At 40.8% G+C, this 23,486-nt stretch overlaps 1 protein-coding gene across 1 annotated transcript in view; it reads left to right on the forward strand.

Annotated features, from left to right (window-relative positions):
- Positions 1 to 813: 813 nt before the first annotated feature.
- The window catches only part of RAB44 (RAB44, member RAS oncogene family), a 33,475-nt gene continuing 10,802 nt past the window's right edge, over positions 814 to 23,486 (forward strand). The window contains exons 1-8 of the mRNA XM_089518610.1: positions 814 to 1,041; positions 1,726 to 1,837; positions 3,870 to 4,032; positions 5,167 to 5,313; positions 6,080 to 6,170; positions 8,350 to 8,445; positions 14,062 to 14,246; positions 22,885 to 23,478. Coding sequence (XP_089374736.1) covers positions 814 to 1,041; positions 1,726 to 1,837; positions 3,870 to 4,032; positions 5,167 to 5,313; positions 6,080 to 6,170; positions 8,350 to 8,445; positions 14,062 to 14,246; positions 22,885 to 23,478 — 1,616 coding nt within the window. The remainder of the gene's footprint in view (positions 1,042 to 1,725; positions 1,838 to 3,869; positions 4,033 to 5,166; positions 5,314 to 6,079; positions 6,171 to 8,349; positions 8,446 to 14,061; positions 14,247 to 22,884; positions 23,479 to 23,486) is intronic.

Consider the following 23,486-nt stretch of genomic DNA (forward strand, 5'->3'; position numbering starts at 1 on the left):
ACATGGTGACTTCCAGTGAAATATCACGGGCTTTCCTTATTAATCTGACTTTGCCCCATCACTGGCAAAGTTGTGGGAAGTCTTGGTGTTTTCCTGAAACCATGGGGTTAGTGCAAGGTTTTGTGGTTTGCAAACAGCTGAATCAGACCTGGATTGATCCTCTGGAGGGTCCCACCATGTGATTGAGATGTCTCTCTGTCCTGTCTTTTCATTGGTTGCACAGGTGAGCCCACCCTCCACAGAGCTCCTGCAGGTACACCAGTGGTAGCTGCAGATCTGGGAGTGAGGGGATGGGCCAGCCATGATGATACAGTCTCAGCCTGGCTGGTGCATGTGAACTACCCTGCACTGCTGCACTCATCCAGTGCACATAGGATCTATGATTCTGTGATCTATAATATTAATTTTATATGGATGTTTTGAAGACTAAATCCTTTTTTTGGAAAATAGGCTATGCACATGGAATATATTATGGAGAACACAGTCATGTACACATCTCCAATAAAACTTAACTATTTAATATATGACTTCTGGTAACCACAGGAAACCCTGTAATAGAGTCGTCTTAGAGTTGTCCTAAATTGGAAACTACTTGAAGGCACACAACAACAACTAAAACAACAGCAACAATACCAACAAATATATCTTGCTTTATAATTCTTACAGACCCCATTAGTTCACGTTAACTGTCAGGGTAATGTTTGTGCAATCAAATATAATAAATAATATGAGAAGTCTCTTGTTAATCAAATTCATTTGATCTCAAGGAGGATATTAAGAAGCACTGTGCCCTTCCTATTGTCTTTCTAAAGAATGGAGCAAGCCTTTGGCAGGGCCATGGATCAGCTGAGAAGGCCAACTAGAGGCAGGAAGTTTGGATCAAATCGCTGGAAGCAAGCAAGAAGCATGGAGGGAAACGTGCAAACATATCCTATCTCAGAGAATGAGCCATTCCATTTTGAAATCATGGAAAAAATTCAGGACATCTTCCAAGATCAAGATGAAAGCAAGAAAGGTTTTATTACACGAGAGGATATGCAGGTAAATTGCTGGACAAGGTAATCTGCTTTCATAGATCAAATGCTGGGTTTAATGTGATTCAAGGAGTTACAAGGCAGAAGTGTTGAGCTTGGAAATGTTACTTTTTGAGTTCTCCAGCCAACATATTACAGTTTAAGAAAGTAACTTTTCAAATTTCTGCTTAAATAATCAGTGAGCAGTGTGACATGGGAAGCATCTTGATCTTGGCTTTGATCTCCATGAGATAATACTGTAAAGGGGGAAAACTGACTCCTCTGCCAGTATTATTTAAGTGGCTATTGTCCTAATTCAGCCTTCCTCAACCCATTGCCCTTCATGTGTTAGGGGGAAGAATGCCAAGGTGAAAGTGCTGCTTTGAAACGTGTGTATGTATATGTATGTATCAGAATACATATTTTTTTTCATGTGTTACTGTTTTTTTATTTGAATGACATCTTCTGTGCATTTGTGGCCTTATATATAAGATAATTTAAACCACCAAGATTTGTCTTGTAACCTCACCCTTGCAACATCACTAGGACCTATCCACTGTGACATCACAAAGGATCATTCCTAGCTCTTAGGTATTTGAAGCCTCATAGAATAATCCTGATTTGGGATAGTCCTAATCTGGCAAGCCTATCTGAGACTGTTGGTCTCATAAAATTTCTTTCCAACCCTTATTTCACATTTGTCTTCTTTCAGAAACTGGAAGGAGATGTACCTTGGAGTACAGAAGAGTTGGAGCTTCTCTTTGATGGCCTTGATGCTGACAACGAAGGCTATATAACCACTGAAGACTTCATGGCAGGGCTCAGTATGCACTGGGTTAACACTGGAGCAGGAAACCTATGCCCTCCAGATGCTTTGGAAAACAGCCCCCATACCTCTTATCATTGGCCATTCTGGCTAGGGCTGGTGGGAGTTGTAGTCCAAAACATTTGGAGATTGCCTGTGCCTTTGCTTAGTGTGCTACACTAGTTTAACTGTCTGTGCAAATCTGTAAGGGTGACTTTAAGTATGCCTACTTGTGAGTGAGCCCCATATATAATCCAGAATGAATCCGGGTTGAATCTTTGTTGTTCATGTGCATCCTAAATGCACCTGATTAAGTTTTTGGGGTGGGCTGCCAAAAAACCCACTTAACCCTGGAATGCATGAGTGAGGTTATTTGCATTGTTCTGCCCCCCCATGACATCTGAATGACCCCTGAGTGATCATGTATAGATTGCAATTCCCAAGTAATGTTTCCCCCAGTTATTGTTTAGTTATATATAAGTTATTGTGCCATCATCCAGGTTCATTCACTGTCCCCAAGTTGTAATGGCCCACTTGTAATCTTCCCATGTTTCCCCGCCTCATCTTTCTTTTTAAAATGTTTGTTCCTGGAAGTCTAAGGAGAAAAGACAGAACCATTACATAGTGCCTTTTGTTTGGTAATGCTAGGATGGGAACTGTCTATCTAGAAGCCCCCCCCCCCCCAGATCAAAAATGAAAAGAAAAACGTCTAAACTGGGTAGTTGTACTACCTCTGGCCATACAGGCCAGAGGACTCAGTGATTTCCAAGCTTTGGTCCTCCAAATATTTGGGACTTTAGTTCCCAGGAATCCTGACAGCTGGCCAAGTTGGCTGGCACTTTTGGGAATTGACGTCCAAAAAACCTGAATTGACCAAAGTCTGGGAACCACTGGGAGGATTCAGGGAACAGTAGTCCAAAAAAGTAGCATTTCCATGTTCTGCTCCTAGATGTTGCTTTCTGTAGGTACAGGAATGCAAAAGCAGAAGTGAGAGGGAAAGTGCCTTTAGAAAATACAGACGTTTGCAGCAATGATTCCTGTCCTGTGCCATCCACACTTGTTTTAATAGTCTGCCTGGAGCAGCAGAGTCCTATGTAGCTGGTGACTGCTCAGTGCAGGGCCAGCTCTACCACAGTGAGGTGACCACTTCAGGCATCAGATTTTAGGTATGTCTTTAAAAGGCAGTAAGTTGTTAATCATCTTTTCATTAAATGAATGTATTTTGACTCATTAGAAAAGACAATAATTCTAGGAAAAGCAGAAGGCAGTAGAAAGAGAGGAAGACTGCATGACTGATGACTAGTCTCAATCTGGGAGATTACGGACAGGTTTGAATTTACAGGACCTAAGCAGAGCAATGGAGACTATGAGGTCTTGGAGATGTCTCATCCACAAGGTCACCATGAGTCGGGGTCAACTTGAAAGCAGTTAACAATGACAACAATGCTTACTGCCAGGAAAGGGAGAGGAACTTTTAAGATTTTCTTTCTCAGTTGCCAAAATAACTTGACTAGTCTAAATAGGAGCTTTGATTTTGGCAGACAGTGATATTTGCTTCTCTGTTGCAGGCAGCAAATTGCCTTGTGTCACTCGTGGCAAGATGCCTTGTCTCAGCAGGTTGTTCATGTTGTTGTTGTGTGCCTTCAAGTTGTTTCCAACTTATGGCAACTCTAAGATGAACCTATCATGGGGTTTTCTTGTGTAGAGGAGGTTTGCCTTTGCCGCCCGCTGAGGCTGGGAGCATGTGACTTGCCCAATGTCACTGTTGGTTTCATTCCCAGTTGGGAATCGAACCCTGGCCTCCAGAGTTGTAGTCCAACACTCAAGCCACTAAGCCACACTAGCTCTCGAGTTGTTGACTAGTCACAGGTAGTTATTCAAGAGAAACTAGAATTTTACTTTTTGCATCACAATTCCCAGAATTTCCAAGATTTGGGAAATTATAGTCTAAAAGCCCTGTTGTTCGGTTTTAGCAGCCAAATATTGGCACAGATTGATCTGTTTTGTGCCGTGTCTGTCCAGTGGTGTGACTTTGGTTGTCTCCATGGCAGGGCATTTTCTGAGCTCACAGATGGTGACACAGGAGCACAGGAAGAGGAAAGCAGTTTCTGCAAGGATTCCTGCAAACCTGCCATTAGTGGAAGCTAATATGGAGGAGCGAAAATACTTCAAGGCTTTCATAAACAATCTGGGAGCTGACACTCTCTTTGAAGAGTAAGGATGTGCTAACTTTATGCCCTTTTTATACTGAATATTACAGATGGATCCAGATATAGCAGGAATGAGAGTACATGGGGGGAGGGGGGGAAGTAGAACTTCAAAAAATTACTTTTTCAACATACAACTCCAAGCAAATCCCAGGCCAGCATGGATGATGTGATTCTCACTGAAGAAAATTTTTCAGGCTCTGAACAAGAGTGGATTTGATGACTGAGACTGCATCTACGCTGTAGAATTAACATAGTTCGACACTGCTTTAACCACCATGGCTCAATGTGATGGAATTCTGAGATTTGTTGTTTTGTGAGATATTTAGCCTTCGCTGTCAGAGAGCTCTGGTAACACAACAAACTACAAATTCCAGGATTCCACAGGATGGAGCCATGACAATTAAAGTGGTATCAAACTGCATGAATGTGCAGTGTGCCAGCAGCCTTAGGTCTGATGGCTAAGCTGAGCCAAAATTCTGGGGGAAAGGCACTAGCTCAGAAGGGTTTTTTGCCTTCTTGTTCTTCATCTTCATCTTCTTCTTCATCTTCATTGTCAGCAGTAAATATAAGGGCCTTGAAAGCAGGAATGACCCCTTGAAAGCAATCTCCTAAGGCCTATGGAATCTACTTTGGTGTTTTTTGTTTTTTTTTTTTTTTGTATTTTCTTAAGATGTATCAACCAGAGCTGGGGCTGCTAAAATGCATTAAGAATTAAGGAACAGTGTGTTTCTGAACTCATGCTCTTTCTTGGAAACTGTGAGCCAGTACCAAGCTTTGAAGTCCTATGCCATGCACAAAAAAAATCCATACATGGTTTTCCTCCAAGCCTTTTTTTTTTTTTGGCAGCTCATTGTTGATATTGCTATTCTGACAACCGGGAGTCAGAAACCCTTTTGACCTAGTGCAAATCATCCAGACTTCCACTGAGAGATCCTGCTCTTCCTTCTGTTTTAGCTCTACTCTATACTGTATTGCAGTTTGAGTGAACTTTACCCCATGGACTAATCAGCCCATAGGATATCCATGCTGGTTCCTGCACTAATGAATAGTTGAACCATATTCTAAATGAGCAATCCATTAATCAGCATTTGGAAAGAACATTCAGAAAGGAGAAAACATAAAATTCTTTCTCTTACAGCCAGTCAGAGATCTGGAGGATCTGGGTGCAGCTCCGGAAAGATGAAACAGGTCTGCTGGGAAACCTAAAGGAGTTCTTGGCTAAAATGACACACTTGATTAAGGAAGCTAAGCATGCAAAAGAAATGCTACAGTTAATGCTGGAAATGTAAGTCATGGAATGTAAAGTGGAGTTACTTTACTGCATGAGCAGTGCTGTCTTCCAGAATAGGAAAACAGGGTTCTGTGAAACAGAGTTTAGGACCCAAGGCAGAAACGTCATGTTGACTGGGGGATTCTGGGAATTATAATTCAGAAAACTAACTTTGCCAAGATTTGGAAGGGCGTACCATTCGGATGCTAAGATTTACCTACAGAAGGCCCCAAATTCAATTCCTGGTATCTCTGGTTAAGAATTATAATCTTAAAGTGTAAATCTTGGAGACCTACTACCTAATGTAGATGGGCACATGGTTGAGACTAGTAAAGAGGGGTCCTTGGAGCCAATTCTGTTCCTCTGAGGAGTGGTATCTGGCCCTCCCAGTTGCCTATCCAGAGATGAGAGAGGAGTGTAGAAGCAGTGGTGAACAGCTGCAGCAAAGGGATGTGCCTGTTGTCCAACCTTCTCTCATCAATCTGTTGATCAAAGTAGCCCTTTTCCTACAAAACTAGCTGCTGAGCAGTTTAATTATTTTTATTTATTTATTTATTTATTTGCCACCTCTCTGCATGGATTGAGGCATGGGACAACAACAATTAACAGACAAACAATGTCGGTTAAAACACACATCAATTTAAAAGGACAAATAAGATGTACACATATTTAGGAGCCGGTATTGTAATAAAGGCGCTACCAGCAACACCATACAAGTTTAACAGCAGATTATCTGATGTACAGACAAACCAAAGCTTTCTCATTTCATCATCTGTGCTAGGCGAGTTGCTGATCATAACAAAGAGGTACAACAGTTATATGAGGAAATGGAACAGCAGATAGAGAGGGAGAAACAAAGGCTGCAGTATGAGGTAGGTGCATGGCTGGGTCACGCTTAATTCTCAGGATTTATGGGAAGGAGTGTGCTGGGCTTTTGCTTTTTTAAAAAAATCCTGCTATTTTCCAAAAACTCAGGGTGGATTACACACTATTTAAATAACCATAACAGCACATTATGGTTATTATACTGAATAATTACCCTATATACTCGATTATGAGTTGACTTCATGTATAAGTCGAGGGCAGGTTTTGAGACCAAAATTATGGATTGTGACATGACCCGTGGATAAGTTAAGGGTAAAGTTTAGAGGCTGGAAGAAAGGGTCTAAAGGATGAAGCAACCGAAAACAGTGCCAAAAAACTTTCAAAATTCCATCAGGCATGTTTGTGCTTATATTAAAGGTTGGCTGGATGAGAGAATAGAGTCAATGATTCCAAGAGAGGTTATGCTCTTGCCTTTCGCCAGGTGACAATTTCTTGTTAAAATAAGAGTGGAAGTACAATACTTAGATTGACCCGTGGATAGGTCGACTCAGGTTTTTTTTTTTTTTTTTGGGGGGGGTCTAAGTTTTGCCTAAAACTTCTAGACTTATACATGAGTATATACAGTACTCTAGGATGAGATATCTCACATATCTCATCAGCAGCATGAGAAGTGAAGGAGAAGGAGAAGGAGAAAAGAGAACTCCATATTTCTCTAGGAATTCTCTAGGAAGGCCATTGAGAGCCTGAGAAAGTTACTTCTCTGGACTGCCACTCCCTAAATTCACCAACCAGAATGGTTAGTAGACATGCTGGCAAGGGATTTTTGAGAGTTGTAGTCCAACCTCTACCCCCTCCCCCCAAAAAAAACCATTGCCAGCTCTGTTTAAGAGCTTGTATACAGGTGGGGAATAATTTCAAGGACTGAACTATCTCTTCTTCATGAGGACGAGTTCCTTGTTTGAGCAGGAAAAGACATGGAGTGGATTTGTCCTCAGAATGTACCCCAGGGATCTGGATCGAGACAGTTGGGGCGAGACAGAGCCTGTAACTCTCAGCGATTTGGATCTCTCTGCAAGTATGTTTCTGTGGGACACAGAAAGAGAGACTTAAAAAAAATGACATGAGAAGAATATCCTGGAAAATGGCATGGCAGGCTGGCTAGTATTTTGAGCATTTAATGTTGCAACATTTTGTTACAGGCCCAGTTTATAGCCTGATTTAAAAGTAAATAGGACTCATACAAACCTGCCAGAAATATAAGATCCTCAGGGGGAAACTTTTCAAGCAGGCTTCTAATAAGAGAGACTTTTTATTAGGGTGTTTGCTTTTGTGTATTTTGAAATGGTTTTGTATTTTTAACTTAGTACTGTATAGTTGGACCTCTGTATCCATGGAGTCTTTATCCATGGATTTAACCATCCACGGCTTGAAATTTCTTTAAAAATATAAATTCCAGAAAGTAAACCTTGATCATTCCGTTCTATATAAGGGATACCATTTTACTATACAATTGTATTTAATGGGACTTGAGCATAGATTTTGGTCACCACGTGTGTGTGTGTGTGTGTGTGTGTGTGTGGTGTGGTGGTCCTGGAACCAAATCCCTGCAGATACCAAGGGCTCGCTGTATGTTTTTCATTATTTTATATTTTTAATCTGTTATATTAATGTGATGCTTTAATTCTGTTTTTTAAAAACTGCACTGTTTTTAAAGTATCTTTTGTGAGCCACCTTGGGTCCAATTTAGGATAAATAAATTTGTTTATTAAACAAACAAACAAACAAACAAACAAAATGTGTGTAAAATTCCTCACTGATTGACTCTGTAAGGTTAAGTTGGCTGCGGTTACCCAGAGGACCTTCTCTTCTGCTGCTCCCAAGTTATGGAATGGTCTGCCAGAGGAGACCCATCATATTACCAATCTTGACAGCTTTAAAAAGGGGATCAAGATGGATCTCTTACAAAAGGCCTTCCCACATTAGCATCCCAGTTGCTCCCATTGACTACCCTGTCTTGTCTGTTTTAATAATTTTAATGGTATTGTTTTATTGTTATTGTTTACGATTATGATTTATTGGTTATGGTGGGTGGAGGGTTTCTGGGACGTTGTATTTTAATGTTTTAATATTGTAAGCCACCTTGATCTTAATGGAGAGGCAGGGTATAAATAAATGTTGTTGTTATTATTATTATTTATTAAAATATTATCACACTTGCTATTGCAGAGTAAAACCAGGAGTCAGTTGTATAATATGGAGATGAAGAACGTTCTGAGTATCAAGGAACAGGAAATACAACATTTCCTTGGTATTCAAAAAGAGGTAAGATGCCGGTGTCAATTTGAGAATTCAGACCAAATAATTATATTTCAAGGTGCGATTCATACACAGGTGTTTGCGTTTTCTCATTCTGCATATACATTTCCCTCATAACCGCTATTTTCATGCTTGAATACCTCTTGAAACTTAAACTACACTGAATTGGTGCAGTTGCTTTTTAAAAGTGCATTTTCATAAGCTGCATGGATTTGCTTTCCATCACGTCCATCGTATTTCTGATTTGCATTGTTATCAGACATATGGGTGTTTCTTCCTTCTCCAGCTCCTACCTTTCTTTTTTGTCAAATAGGATGATATGGCAGCATGGTGTCAAGGCATCTGGAAAAACCTAACTGTTAGAGCTCATGATACTTCAGTATTATTTTGTATTGCCTGTTATTTTTCAGTTGTTGGGTGTTTGACAGCATTGTGTATTATAGTACAGAATATTCTAGCATTGTGGCAAAGGTATGATCACTGTTCTGCTCTGTGTGAGCATGGGGATCCCATGGGACTCTATCACTGACTGTTGTGTATTTGCAGACCTTGGATGTGTATGGAAGGCTGCAAGAAAAATCAGTGTAAGGTATGAGTGATCTGAAAAGAATGGGACTGGAGTGTAAATTTTGCAAAGCCAGAATTTCTAATATGCAAAACATGAGGTTGCAGAAGATTAAAAGCAGCAAAGCAAAGTGTGCTAAGAACATATTATTGTTCTCAGTCTGATGTGTTCTTCAGGCTTATGGTCACATTTTGTCTTCACCAGTCATAACCACAGAAATTAGACCAGTGGCCTTGTGTTTTCAACTAGCATCAGAATAAAGGGCCTTCTCTGCTGTGGTACCTTTACTGTGTAGCACCCTTCATTTGGAGGCACAAGTGGCACGGACACTGAGGTGTCACCATGGCACCAAGTAAAAAGACATATTTTTAATAAAGCTTTTGGAGACTGATGGGTTTCATCTAAATTTGTACATGAGCCTGATTTTAAATTGTCTGAAACAATATAAGGTGAATTTAAACAGCCTTGATTTAACTTGTCAAATTGTAAAGCATAGTTTAAAATCTTTTCAAAGTGTTTTGTTTTTTAAAAATATTAAAACTTTTAAAATGAATTTTATTGCACACTGCTCTGAGATCCTTGGATATAGGGTAGGATATAACATATTTAGAAGTCAAGATGATGATAATGAAGCTATTGTACTTTGGACATATCATGAGATAACATGACCCATTGAAAAAAAGACGATAATGCCCACAAAAGTGGAAGGCAGTAAACCAGGGGTAGGCAACCTTTTTGAGCCAGGGGCTGGGTTGCTGTCCCTCAGACAACTGGGGGGCCGAAGCCAAAAAATAAATAATTAAATAATTTAAAAAGAAAAATAAATAAATAAACCGGGACAAAGGTAGGACAAAATTTTCAAATGGAGGATACTTTTTTTAAAAAAAATGGAGGACACGTGGAAAAATTTGCTGATCTTTAAAAAAATGTTAATATAAATGCATGTTTCTGAGGCTTCTATAGACAATTGCCCCCCCTTGCCTGCCTCCTGATAGGCCAAAGGCCCCAGCGGCAATCGGCGGCAGGACTGGGCTGGGGCCGGTCCCAAGGCCTCGCCAGGCCGGATCTGGCCCGTGGGCCATAGGTTGCCTACCCCTGCAGTAAACAGATTCAATTAAGAAAGCCACCTTACTAAGTTTGTAAGTCCTGACCAGGGCCACTGATGACTGGGACTCATGGAGGTTGCTCATTCATAGGTTGTGAAGAGAAAAGCATGTTAAAAGCAGAAAATGGTAAGAGACAATCTCCACATGCTTAGAGATGGTCAACTATTTATTTGTGTTAAAAGCCTAAATGAGAAAAGGCTTTATTCAGGGGCTAGAAACAAATATAATGATGCAATCTATCCAGGTGGTTACTCAGCCCATTCATGACATAGTATTTTAAAAAAAACATCATGTACATACATACATTATACTACAATAATTCTCTAGTATATTTAGATTAGGAAAGCGACTTTCTAATAAAAACATACCCCAGGACCCTGCTCTTCTATGTTTTCCCCAAAATTCATACAGGTAGACATCCTCCCTCAGGTAGACCTATTGTATCAGATGTCCCTGGACTGATCCCAACACATGTCATAAGCTATTTCTTTTCTTCTCTCTCTCTCTCTCTCCTTCCCTCCCCTCCCCCCTCTCATTTTGTCTCTCTAAAACTGTAGAATCTGTTCTTTTTATACTCAATGGTTGTGTGTTTTGGACAATGTTCTCAACTTCAGTGAATTCTGCTGAAGGTTATGTTTATAATGTAATCCTATGTGATGGGATATAGTTAATTTAGTATTGTTCTGTGTTTTTAATACTTACACTGTATGTGTATTTGTGTTTGTTTCTATCCCCAAAAGAAGGAGAGTGTCTCCTTGCCATTTTCTCATTCATAAGGCCATCATAGGTCGAAATCAACCATAGCAACTACAAATAATAAATTCATTTAATAATATATAAATAATAGAAGATTTAACATTGTGCACATCTCAAGGTGGCAGACTGAGCATACTGTGAAAAGTAATCTGCATGAAACAGTATCATCTGCATGTGCTGCCAAAGCAGGTCATGTATTCATTCAGTCATGAATTCATGCTGAAGATGATGGGTTCACTGGGTTGCCACAGTGAAAACTGGAGTTGATTCCTGTCCCTTTAGTAGCTGTATAAAAGAGGGAATTTCAGCAGGTGTTGCTACAACCAGACCTCCATAGATAACACACAAGCTAGCATCTATCTTAAGGCAAAGGAAACAGCACCACCTTCTGGAGACATCTCTTCTAGCTAAGGCTTGAAATATTTTAGGTCTAACATTAATATTATTTTGTCCTAACTGTAGCATTCAACAATACATTCCACTTCAGGATATTGTCTAGTTCCCTCATAGCTGTCCTTCCAAGTCTTAGTCTTCTTCTGATTTCTTGACTGTAGTCTCCATTCTGATAAATGACTGAACCAAGGTATGGAAAATCTTGAACTATGTTAATGTTTTTATCATCTGCTTTAAAGTTATGTAAATCATCTGTGGTCATTATTTTGTTTCTTAATGTTCAACTGTAAACCTGCTTATGCACTTTTTCCCTTGACTTCCTTCAGTAGTCGTTCCAAGTCTGTGCTGTTTTCTGCCAATAGTATGGTGTCATCTGCATATCTTAAATTGTTAATGTTCCTTTCTCCAGTTTTTCACACTTCCTTCCTCCAAGTTTAAACCTGCTTTAAGTATTATATATTCAGCATACAAGTTAAACAGATAAGGTGATAAAAGGCTGCCTTGCCTGACCCCATAGCCAATTGGAAACCATTCTGTTTCTCCATATTCTGAGCTGACAGTAGTTACTTGTCCTGTGTACAGATTATGCACCATATAAACAAATGTTGTGGCACACATATTTAAAAGATAGCCATAATTTTTCATGAACTATACAGTTCAAGGGCTTTGATATAATCTATAAAGCTTGGGCTGATTTTTTCTGAAATTTTTTGGTTAGCTCCATTATCCACTGAATGTTTGCATTATAATCTCTAGTGCCTCTTTCTTTCCTGAACCCAGCTTGGACATCTGGCATTTGTTTCTCTTTATATGGTAAAAGTCTTTGTTGTAAGTGGATCATGTTGCTTGCATGGGAGATTAATACAATGGTCTTTGGTTACTGCAGTTCCTGCTGTCCTGTTTCTTGGGCACTGGAATGTATATTGAGTGTTTTCATTTGTAGGCCATTCGTTTGTCCACATTTGTTGATAGATTTTAATTTGAAGTAGAGTAGATTCTGTCTCTGTAGCTTGAAGCAGCTCTGTTGGTAAGCCATGTGTTCCTAGTGATTTATTTCTCTCAAGCGCTCTGAGTGCTTCTTCCACTTCACTTTCTAAAATTGTAGGTTCATCTTCCAATGTTTCATCTTGAATGAATCTGTCATCCTTTCATCTTTTTAATAGAGTTCTTCAGTGTATTGTTTACATTGTATTTTTATTTCTACTCGATCATGTAATGTGTTCCCCTGCTGATTCTCAGATCTTATGGATTGAGTCTCTTGCTCTTTCTTTTTTTGTTGTCAACATCTATTTGGCTGTATTATTACAGTAATTATCTTTGCCCTGTGCACAAGATGTTGAACATTCATTATTCTTGCCCTACTTCTGTCACGTTTCACTTTTGCGTTTGGTCTCTCCTTAACTGCTTGAAGATTTTCAACTACCATCCATAGAGGCTTCTCTTTCTTTTTGGCTACAGATAGTGTTTTTGTTTGTGTTTTGCATTCCTCCCCGACAATGTCCCTGGCTTCAGTCCAGAGTTCATCTGGCTCCCAGTCAATTAGTGTTATAGTGCATATCTTTTTTCTTTTCTTTTCTTTTCTTTTTAAATATTATCTTTAAATTCTTTGGGGATATTCTTCTAGTTGTATTTTGGCATGATGATTGGTTTAGTGTTTTTTCCTTGCCTTTAATTTTTGATATAAGCAGTTTGGGGTTTGTGCCACCACTGCTCCTGGTTTTATGTTTTCCGCGAGACTAGATTTCCTCCATCGCCTACTTCCAATGATGTAGGGGCTGTGCAGACCTGCCATTAAGGCATCCATATGACACACACCCTGACTCCGCCCCCATGGCAGCATGATGCTGCGCGCCGTTCCACATGGAAAGTGGCATCATGGTGCTCCTTTGGCACTGCATTTACATGATGCAGCACCAAAGAAGTATCTTAAAACCGCGGTGCTGCAGCTATTGCACCCTGGAAAGGCCAGATCTCTTGTTTCATTTTGGGTTGTTTCATCATAGGAGCTTATCACAGGCTTAAAAAACTGGACTTACCCCTTCCGTTTTCAAGTCTATTACAGGATGGGTATTATTGCTGCCGCCTGACTGCATGCCACCTAAAACCCAGCTAGAAGCTGCACTCAGCTGGCCGATTTGCAAAATCAAAAGCTTCCTGATTTTGCAAATCAACCAGCTGAGCGTGGCTCGTAGCTGGGTTTTAGGTGGGATGCATATGGGTGGAGGAATTGGCAGCATTTTCCCTGTGATAATACCCGACTTTATCCCATAATAGACTTTAAAACAGGAGAGGTAAGTTGGGTTTTTAAATCATGCAATAAATTCCATAGTGTTTTCATGGTAAAATACATTTTAAAAAGGGTTTTGCTGTGCCTCCTCCTGCACTGTACAAACAAGTGTTAGCTATTGTGCCACTGCCATTGTTTCTGAGAGATCCTTCACCAGTGTTAACCCGCCCCCCAGCTGCCCAATAGCTGTTTGGCTCCTCATCAAAAGCCTGTCTCATATGGGACATCCTACCAGGAGCACCACAAGTCCCTATGTCTTAGGTTTTGGTCCAAAAAACCTCAGGACCTGGAATGACTACCTCTGTACTCTCCATTTGTAGTTGACTACAACTGTAATCTTTCCAAACCAGCATTGGCATTGTATGGGAGCAGTGGGAATTGTTGTCCAGTACAGATGGAAGGTACCAACCTGACAAAAGCTGATCTATAAAACTTAGTTGCAGAGGAATTTAGTCTGTATAACAGATTGAATTATTCTTCTGGTGGCTGAACATTGTCTTAAATTCTTTTCTCAGCTTGAGATGCAGCTTCTCACCCTTAGGGAAAAGCAACATATGGTCAGTACCCAAACCCAAGAACTCAAACAAACCAACAGTGTGCTTGAGAACCAGCTACATGAAACTCTCTGTCAGCTTCAAAAGACTCAAAGGCAACTAGATACAATGAAAACTAAAATATCCCAGATGCACAAAGAGGGCAGGTGAGTCCTGATCATAAATTCACAAATCATCTTTTCTTGGGAAAATCAACTGTAGGAAATAACTTGTTGGGCTCTAGTTTGAGATACTTCTCCAGTAGCTTCATCTTGCTGATGCTAAGCAGGTTTGAGTCTGTTCAGTGCTTTCAGGGGAGGGCATAGAGAAAATTTGAAGGGAGTTCCTCAAAGGGCCAGGTATGTAGCTTGGGGGTTTCTTTTGGATTTAGCAGTGTCACTTGAGTGTCAGCTTTGGTGGCTGAGCACATATTTTACCAGCTTCGGCTGTTATAATAATTATAACTCCATTGGGACAAAGGTAGCATTCCTTGTGACAGTTATTCTCTTTCTGGTAACTTCCCATTTGGATTATTACAATGTAATATATGGTTTACCTCTGGCAATGATCTATAAAAATCACCTAATCTAGACAGGGAGGGGGTAGCCTACACTATTAATGATTACCACTTCACTTTCTAGGCCCAGTTCAAGGTGTTGGTTTTAGCATTTCTAGTGTTAATCTTTCCATCTGTCTAGTGATGCAATGAAATAAACACATAAACACAATGCTCTCCGAAGCTGAATTAACTACTTTCAAACTGATCAGGGGAAAGAGGCGTTGTTTCATTTTAGCTGCCAGCATCTGAGAAGAAATACTTGTATCATTAGACCTGCTACTGTTGTCTAGCATCTTTTAATTAACTTCGTAGAAGTCAGACCTGAGGAACTGGTAAAAGCAGTTTAGTTTGGTTACATCATGTTGTTTTCTATTCTTTAGCAAAGACTGTGCCAAAAATTTGTTTACGAGAACAAGTACAGGGTGGGTTGGATTGGGGCAGGGCAGGGTAGGGCAGGACATGCTGTTATAACTGCCACTCCTCCTCTTGTAGTATAGCTTTTAAAAGATGGCACTCCTTAAAAAGCAAGAATAGCCCTAAGCACTGTGGGAATCAATTGGCCTTTCAGATGTTGTTGGACTGCAGTTCCTAGCACTCTTCAACATAAGCTATGCATACTAGGATTGCTTCGACTTGGCTACTTAAAATCAAGCTCTATAACGAACAGCTTAAGGAGCAGGGCATGTTTACCTTGGAGAAGAGAAGGCTGAGATAGCTATCTTTAAATATCTGAAGGGATTAAAGGAGAAGATAGAACAAGCTTGTTTTCTGCTGGTTGAGAGACTAGAAACATAAATTAATGGATTCAAATTACAAGGAAAGAGATTACATCTACACATTAGGAAGAAGTTCTTGAAAGTAAGAGCTGTTTGATAGTGGAACTGACTACCTTGGATGATGGAAACACCATCTTTGGAGGCTGGATGGACATACTTTGGAAATACATAAGTTGTGCATTTATGCATGGCAGTGGGCTGTACTTCATGACCCCTGAGAACTCTTCCAGCTTTGATTGTAGCTCAGCAACATCTGGAAAGCCGTATGATTCACACTCCTTCTCTACACCATGAACTCAAGCTAGTGCTCAGCTTCTCTTCTCCCTGGTCCCTTGAGGAGCTTGTGGCTTCTGTTAACACCATTGCTTACACTACCTCTTTCCATACAAACCAGAGGGTTGAAAACTGGAGAAGACTCTGGTACCTTTAATAGTTGTGGAAAAGAGGGAATTTCAGCAGGAGTTCTTTGTCGTGCAACCAGGGAGCAAGCAATATCTGCTGAAATTCCCTCTTCTTCACAGCTATTAAAGCTACAGGAGCCCACCCTAATTTTCACTCTGTTATTGTTGTTACTAGTTTTGTAGACCAACACATGGATGTATTTGTAGAAAGTGGCAAACATTTATTCCTCTCTGCAGGGCCAAAATCCAGAAGGAAGACTCCAACAAGACTCTTCAGAGTCTACAGGTATCTCTTCTTGGCTGACTTAGCCATTTCCCCCTCAGAGTTGATTCACAATAAGTGCCACCATCACCCAGGCCAGCCTAGGTGTCACTGCAGGAAAGACACTTTTTAAAAAGTGCTGCATATCCTTGCATTTGGCTGTTTGTCACAATGCTGTTGAGAGGATCTCAGTTCCCGTAATGCAAAGTCGCGGTGTCATGGTGCTCCTCTGGTGCTGCATCTGCACAACGCAGCACTGAAGGACCCCCATAAAGCTGCACTGCTGTGGCTGTTGCACACTTCCCAGGGTGTTAAAAGGAGCCGCTTTTTTTGTGGCTCCCTTTTGCACCTTGGAAAGACCAGATTGGGGCTGTGGCGTGTGGTTGTCTTGGTGTAAAAGGGGAGGCTGCATGCCGCCCCTTTGGGGCTGTCTGTACAACCCCTAACTGTGCAAAAGAAGTTGAAGCATGACCTTTTGTAGACTTGGTCTACTTCCTCATATGCATGGAGTGTTCTGCTATAAGATCCCTTTGCATATTGATATTCCAGACATGAATGTGTCTAGGAATTTAATTCTCATAAACCCTGAATGGCTTCAGCAACTGAAAAGACTGGTCATGTTAACACGGGGAGTGGATTGCTTCCATGTCAGTGGAGAAGTGAACCCACTTTACAGGCTTTATCCTGAACATCAAAGGAGCTATCAAAGATATCTATCCCTTAATTATGCCTAGTACCTTGGATTTCTTCTTTAAAATTTAGACTAAAATTACTCTACTGACATGAAATCCCCAGCTGTCAGCCCAAGATATTGCTGCCCGAAGTACAACACCAAATAATGCCCTTCCTTAATAGCCAAAGCTGGCCAAGTTATTATGACACTTGGGAAAGAGACTCTCACAAATATCTTTCTCTGAAAGTAAACACAGAGTAAAAGAGAACTAAATAACTACCAATTTGTTGTCTTTTCATTATACCCCAAACCAACTACCTTGAACCTGTTGTCTCCCTCTTTCTAATACATGTCCAGCCTCTGTCTCTCTGTCTAATTACAAGTCCAGTTTCCCATACTGCTGGTAGCTGATTCAAACCTTTCCTTCTAAATTAAAGCTGGAGCCATACTTTCATTGTAACATTTGAGAATAATTACTTGTGTAGTAGAAACTCCGTACACATTTGAGTTGGAAGTCCTTTTGAATTCATCCAAGAAGGACTGCAGCCTTAGGAATATAGAAGAATAATGTCACAAGACACTATTTCCCTCACCTCTGTGTGAGTCACTGGGAACACTCTTGAGTTACGACTTGTACAGTAGACCCTTGTTATCTGATGGGGTTTGGTTCCAGGAACCCCCGTGAATAACAAAATCCATGTATGCTCAAGTCCCATTAAATGCAATGGCATAGCAAAATGGTGTCCCTTATATAAAATGGGAAAATCAAAGTTTGATACTTGAAATTTTTCTTTTTAAAAAATATTTTCAAGCTGTGGATGCTGGAATCCGTGTATAAAAAATCAGTGGCTAAGGAGGGCCAACTGTAATGAGATTGAGCAAGAGGTTTGCTCTAAAAGTGCGAGACCCAGTATGGTGCAGTGGTCTGAATACTGGACTAGGACACTAGGAGGCCAGAGTTTGTATCCCTTCTCAGTCATGAAAACCTACTGGGTGACTTTGGGCAAGTTGCACTCTCTCAGCCTCAGAGAAAGGCAATAGCAAACTCCCTTTGAATAAATCTTGCCATGAAAACTCTAAGATAAATTCAACTTAGGGTCGCCATAAGTCAGAAATGACTTGAAGGCACACAACAACAACAACAGGATAACTGAAAGGAGGGAAAGAAAGCCAGAGCAGGATATCATAAGCTGCATCCTCCATCTATAATTGTGTCTATTGGGTTTAATGCTAATTGTGCTTTTTGTCCTTGTGGTTTTTCTAAGGATGCTCTGAGCACACCTGAGATGAACTACTCTGAGATGGAGATGCCTCTCCATCTGAATGTGGATGCACTGGACAGCTCTGCTCAACTGTAAGAAGCAATGTGCATATATGGGCATATTCCCCTGGGGATGGGTTTGAAAGAGCAGCTATGTTTTTAAATTGTGGCTGGGCCCTTGTTTTGACAACTAGCTGGCTACATTTCTGTTGTTCCCAACCCTGATTTTCCATAGGTACTGCATCTGGAAAACTGTGTACTGGTTTGTGGGTTTTTCTGGAATCACAGAATCCGGGAGTTGGAAGGGGGTTCATGGGCCATTGAGTCCAACACCCTGCTCTCCAACTAAAACATTCCCAGCAGGCAGATGTTTAATCAATTTTTAATTAGAATATTATAGGGGACTTATTAAATGCTTTGTTGAAACCCAGCTAAATGACATCCACAGCATTCCCACCATCTACTAAACTAGTAACCAGATTTTTAAAAAAAGATACAGGGTTAGTTAGGCAGGATTTGTTTTTGACAAGTTCATGCTAGCTCCTACGGTTTACTGCATTGACATCAAGATAGTTGCAGACAGACTCCGGTATAATCTGTTGTAAAGTTTTTACCTCTGATATTGAGGTCAGGCTGACTAACCTGTAGTTTCCTGAATCTTCTTTTTTGCATTGTTGTTGTTGTTGTTGGAGAGAGGGACAATGTTTACCCTTCTTCAGTCCTCTGGCACCAAACATGTCCTCCATGATTTCTCAGGCCCTTATCACACGTGAGGGTTTTGCAGCTCAGATTCGCAGTCACTCCTGTTCTAGCAATGTGAAACGTCATGTTTTTTCACACCAGATCCGGAGTCACTCCTGTCTAACAATGCAAATTATGATTAAAACATGGTGTTTTACCACACCTGGTTGCCCTTCCGAATCGAGGGGGAAGCGGAATCAGTTCAATTCCAAGCAAGTCACGGGATGTGGATTCAAGCAAAGCGGAGTGAATGCACATTGTATTACCACACCAGAACATAATTTGAGGGTTCAATGATTCGAATCGGCACCCTTGCACATGCTCAGTGGGGTTCTGGACGCCATCCTCCTTCCCTGCCCCTTCCTTAGCTGTCATCTTTCATCGAGGTGAAGAAGGAGGCAGGGGATGATGGGATGGGTGGCAGGGTGAAGGAGAGGAACAAATTGGGGTCTAGGAGGAGGCAGGGGATGATAGGATAGGCGGCAGGGTGAAGGAGGGGAGCAGATCGGGGTCTAGGAGGAGGCAGGGGATGATGGGATAGGTGGCAGGGTGAAGGAGGGGAGCAGATCGGGGTCTAGGAAGAGGCAGGAGATGATGGGATAGGCAGCAGGGTGGCAGAGAGGAGGAGATGGCATGAAGGAGGAGGAGGGGGATGAAGGAGCAGGACACAGGGGGCCAAGGGGGGGGGGGGCGACATCAGAGTGATCTTCCACACCAGACCAATTTGAAGTGAAATCGAAGTGAGCTTAAATGCGAATTCTGTGAATTCCCTTTTTTCTGGAATTCATCAAAATGAGGAGTCACTTTGGATTTACTGTGGAAGCCCCACGGAAGGAGCTTCCATAGAAAGGAATCACGTCTGAAAACACATTCACGTTATGACGTGAATTCGCATCGTTGGACCCGCACTTACGTCAGAACTGAGCTGCAAAAGCTCTAAAAATCTCCGTGTGATAAACCTCTCAGAAATGATGGCAACGGGTAGAGAGAATAAATCAGCCAATTCCTTTACTACTCTGGAATGCAGTTTGTCTGCACATTTTAATTCATTTAGGCTAGTGAGGTGATTCCTGACTAAGGCTCGGTACAGATGGGCATGAAGCAGCGTGGCACCACCGATTCTAGCGTTCTGGACCGTGCAGCAACCACACATTCCGGAACCCTAGAACGTGCCACTGCTGTCATCATGGTGGCCTTCCACCCACATGGGGGCTGCATGATGACATGCGCGACATGCAGCATCTGCACACCGCGCAGAGGAAGCTGCATCATAGGGCTGCATTGCAGCCCTTATGACGCCACAAAGAAGAAGCTGCTTTAGGCAGCTTCTTCGTGGCAGTGGATCGTTGGCGCAGTCACCCCTTTCTCCTCTGTAGGGTCAGGTTGCTGGGCGGCATGAAGCCGTGAGGGCACCCCTTTTCTGGGCCAAAGGGAAGTGGCATTTTGCTGCTTCTCTTTGTTCCAGAAAAACGCTGGATTGGGGCCACAGGGCTGCACATGTAGTTACTGTGGCCCCAGTCCAGCACTTACAAGGGCAGCATAAAGCCACCCTTACCAGGCTGGCTGTACAGCCCCTAACTTCCTATCAGTCTTAATGTGCAACCCACATCTCTTGCCAAGGTTTCTGCTGCTGTATGGAACTACACAGTTCTCTTTTTGGGAGAAAACAGAAGCAAAATAGGTTTTGAATAGTTCTGCCTTTTTGTTGTGATCTGATAGCATTTTGTCATCCTTGCTGAATAGTGGCCCTACTGTCTCCTTGTCATTCTCTAGCTTTGAATGTGTCTGTTCCTTGCTTGCCTAGCCAGTTTCAGCTCATCCCAAGTTTTGGTTTTCATTATACTATTCCTATAAGCTTGGGCTTCACATCTGTATTTCATCCTTCCATCCATTCTTTATGCATACATACATCCTACATTGGGATTTTCATTTTTCTTCTTCCATGGAATTGTTTGTTGAAGTACTTTTTGCAACTCTTTCTTCAAGAATCCATACCCTTGTTGAATATCTTTTTCCTTTACCATGCTTAGCCATGGGATTTCACCCAGTATTTCCCTGAACATGTTAAAATTAGCTTTCTTGAAATCCAAGGTCTATGTTGTGACTGTTCCATAGTTGTGAACTCTAGCATTACATAATCACTTTCTCCTTAAGCATTGATTGCTTTGATTCCAGAGAGCAGTTCTTCCCTACTGGTTAGGATCAAGTCCAGGATTGTTGATTTATTTGTTCCTTCCTCTACCTTTAGAAACAGAAATAGAAATTTGAAAAAGAAATTATCTGCAAGGCACATTAGGAGTTTGTTGAAGAGCCTATGCTTAGCAGAGTTAGCCTCCCAACAGATATCATAACTACTAATTCTTGCATCTTCTGAGATTTGTTTCAGAAAAGTGTAATTTACCATACTGTCTTGGTTTGGTGGCCTGTAGTAAATTCCTACCACAATGTTGCTTTTATTTATTTCTCAATTTATTATTATCCAAATGCTCTCAACTGGTTCACTCTGATCAGTCCCATGGATTTCTGTGTAACTGAATTTATCTTTGACAATATAATGTCAATGGGCTACCCCATCTATTTTTTTTGAATAGCTTATACCTTTCAATTGTAATATTTAAGTTGTGGGAACCATCCTACCAGGTCCTATAAAAGTAATAATTACCTTCCTACACTAGGATCAAGCTCATCTTGTTTGTTTTCTAAATTCTTTGCACTGGTGTATAGACATTTGACTTTGTTTGTTCTCACCTATTAATTTACTGTCAGTTTTACTTTGAATCTCATTTTCTCCCTCAGTTTCTCCTTTAGAATTTGCATCTTTGTGTTTAAAGCTTGCCTTTGAGCTGATGTTTGAGTTGTCATCTCCAGCTCTGTAAGGATTTACTTTAAATTCCTCTTGACCAGACTTGCTATTCTGCTGCCGAAGACACTCTTCCCAGTCTTCATGAGGTGCAGGCCAAACAGATAAGAATAGATATAATACCTATATGTAGCTTTCCCAACAACAAGACTAAATAAAATAATTAATAAATAAGCATTTTATCCTGCCCCTACTAGGAATAAGTGTGAATTCAGTTTCAGCTTGGTTATTTATCAAAACTAGAACACAGTAGGAAGTGAAACTGACAGATTTGGCTAAATACTCTAAAAGCACAGATCCTGGAAGATCCTGGAAGATAAACAACCTGATGGGGGACCACCAATGAATATCAAGTGCTGTAGGCTCTGTTTCAGAGGGAGCACCTGGCATTACTACCTTTGAATATTCCTTGCTTAAGAAAACCTGATGAAATTAATGGTGTCACCATAAATTGACAGGTGACTTGAAGGAACATACACATTGCAAATACACACACAATCCCTAATAGTGTGTGTGTGTATGTATCTTATATACTTGATAATAAGTCCACCTTGTGTATAAGTTGAGAGCAAATTTTGGGACACAAATTATAGATTTTGATATAACCTGTGGATAAGGTGAGAGTAAAACTTAGGGCATATAACAAAGGAACTAAAGGGTGAATCAAAGGAAAACAATGTCCAATGTGTTACACAGATTACACTCTTGCCTTTCAGCATGGGATGGATCATTAAAAAAAGAGAGAGTGTGTGTGTTAAAGCACAGTAGTACTTACACTGACCCATGGATAAGTTGACTCAAGAGGATTGCTTTTTAAGTGGCATTCAGTTTCTGATAGGAAATGATACATTCATATTGTGGCTAGTATAATTAACTCTTTAGCTAGACACTGAAAGATGAATTTTGTCTTCAGCTATCTAGAAAAGTTGTGTTATCTTTTCCATTAAGGGAACATTGCTTTATTGGGAGAGGGAGGTGTACACTATATTTATTAACAAGCATGATTTCTATTGACATTTGACATGGATTACTTTTTTCATTCATCACGACATTTAAAATTTCAGAAAACACATGCCAGAAATAGACGTTCTCAGTCCTTATTGTGCATAAGAAGCAAATATGAAAGCTTTGAATTTCACCTGATAAATAGCTTTAAATCTTATACATCCTTGAGTTCTCAGGGTGTTTCGGCATTTATGCCCTTGCAAGTCCTTGTTTCCTTGTTGTGTGTGTACCAAATAAGCATTGTCATATGTTATTATTTTCACCTAGGGCGTTTGATGATGTGGCATCAATGAGCAATGCTGACTCAGAGCCCAGAACAAGAGTCATCTCCATTAAAGAGGATCCCATGGCAAACTCTACTGGAGGAGAACAGTATTCCCCACAGCAGCCTTCAGGGCAAAGTTCTTTGTTCAAAGAGCTTAATGAAGCTATAGCAGCTCTGAGCCAAGCAACTGAATCACACCAACAACAAATAGATGACTTAGGTGTTCAAGGACAGGAATTTATGGATCAAATTAGACAATGTAGAAATTCTCAGAAAAGCTTCATGCAAGAAAAGATACCTCCAAAGGAAACTGTCTCAAAAAATAGTGGTCTGGAGCAGAAAATTTCTGAAACTCTTACTGGCAAGGCTAGATTACAAGAAGAGGTTTTTCTTAAAGAAGGACTGACTCATATACAGGTCAATAGTCTGGAGAGGATGGAAAATAATCCTACAGTGGAAGTCAAAACTCCAGATCCCATGCCAAGAGGAAGTCTTATTCCTGATGCTCAATCATCTGTTTATTCAGGGATGATGACAGATATTGGTGGTGACTACAAAGAGGGGCCATTACCAGGGGACACTCTGGCTTTAGAGCAGTTAAACC

This window comes from Sceloporus occidentalis, unplaced genomic scaffold (genome assembly GCF_023333645.1).
Source record: "Sceloporus occidentalis isolate IW3139 unplaced genomic scaffold, rSceOcc1.0.p SCAF_3, whole genome shotgun sequence".
In the NCBI taxonomy this organism is placed as follows: domain Eukaryota; kingdom Metazoa; phylum Chordata; class Lepidosauria; order Squamata; family Phrynosomatidae; genus Sceloporus; species Sceloporus occidentalis.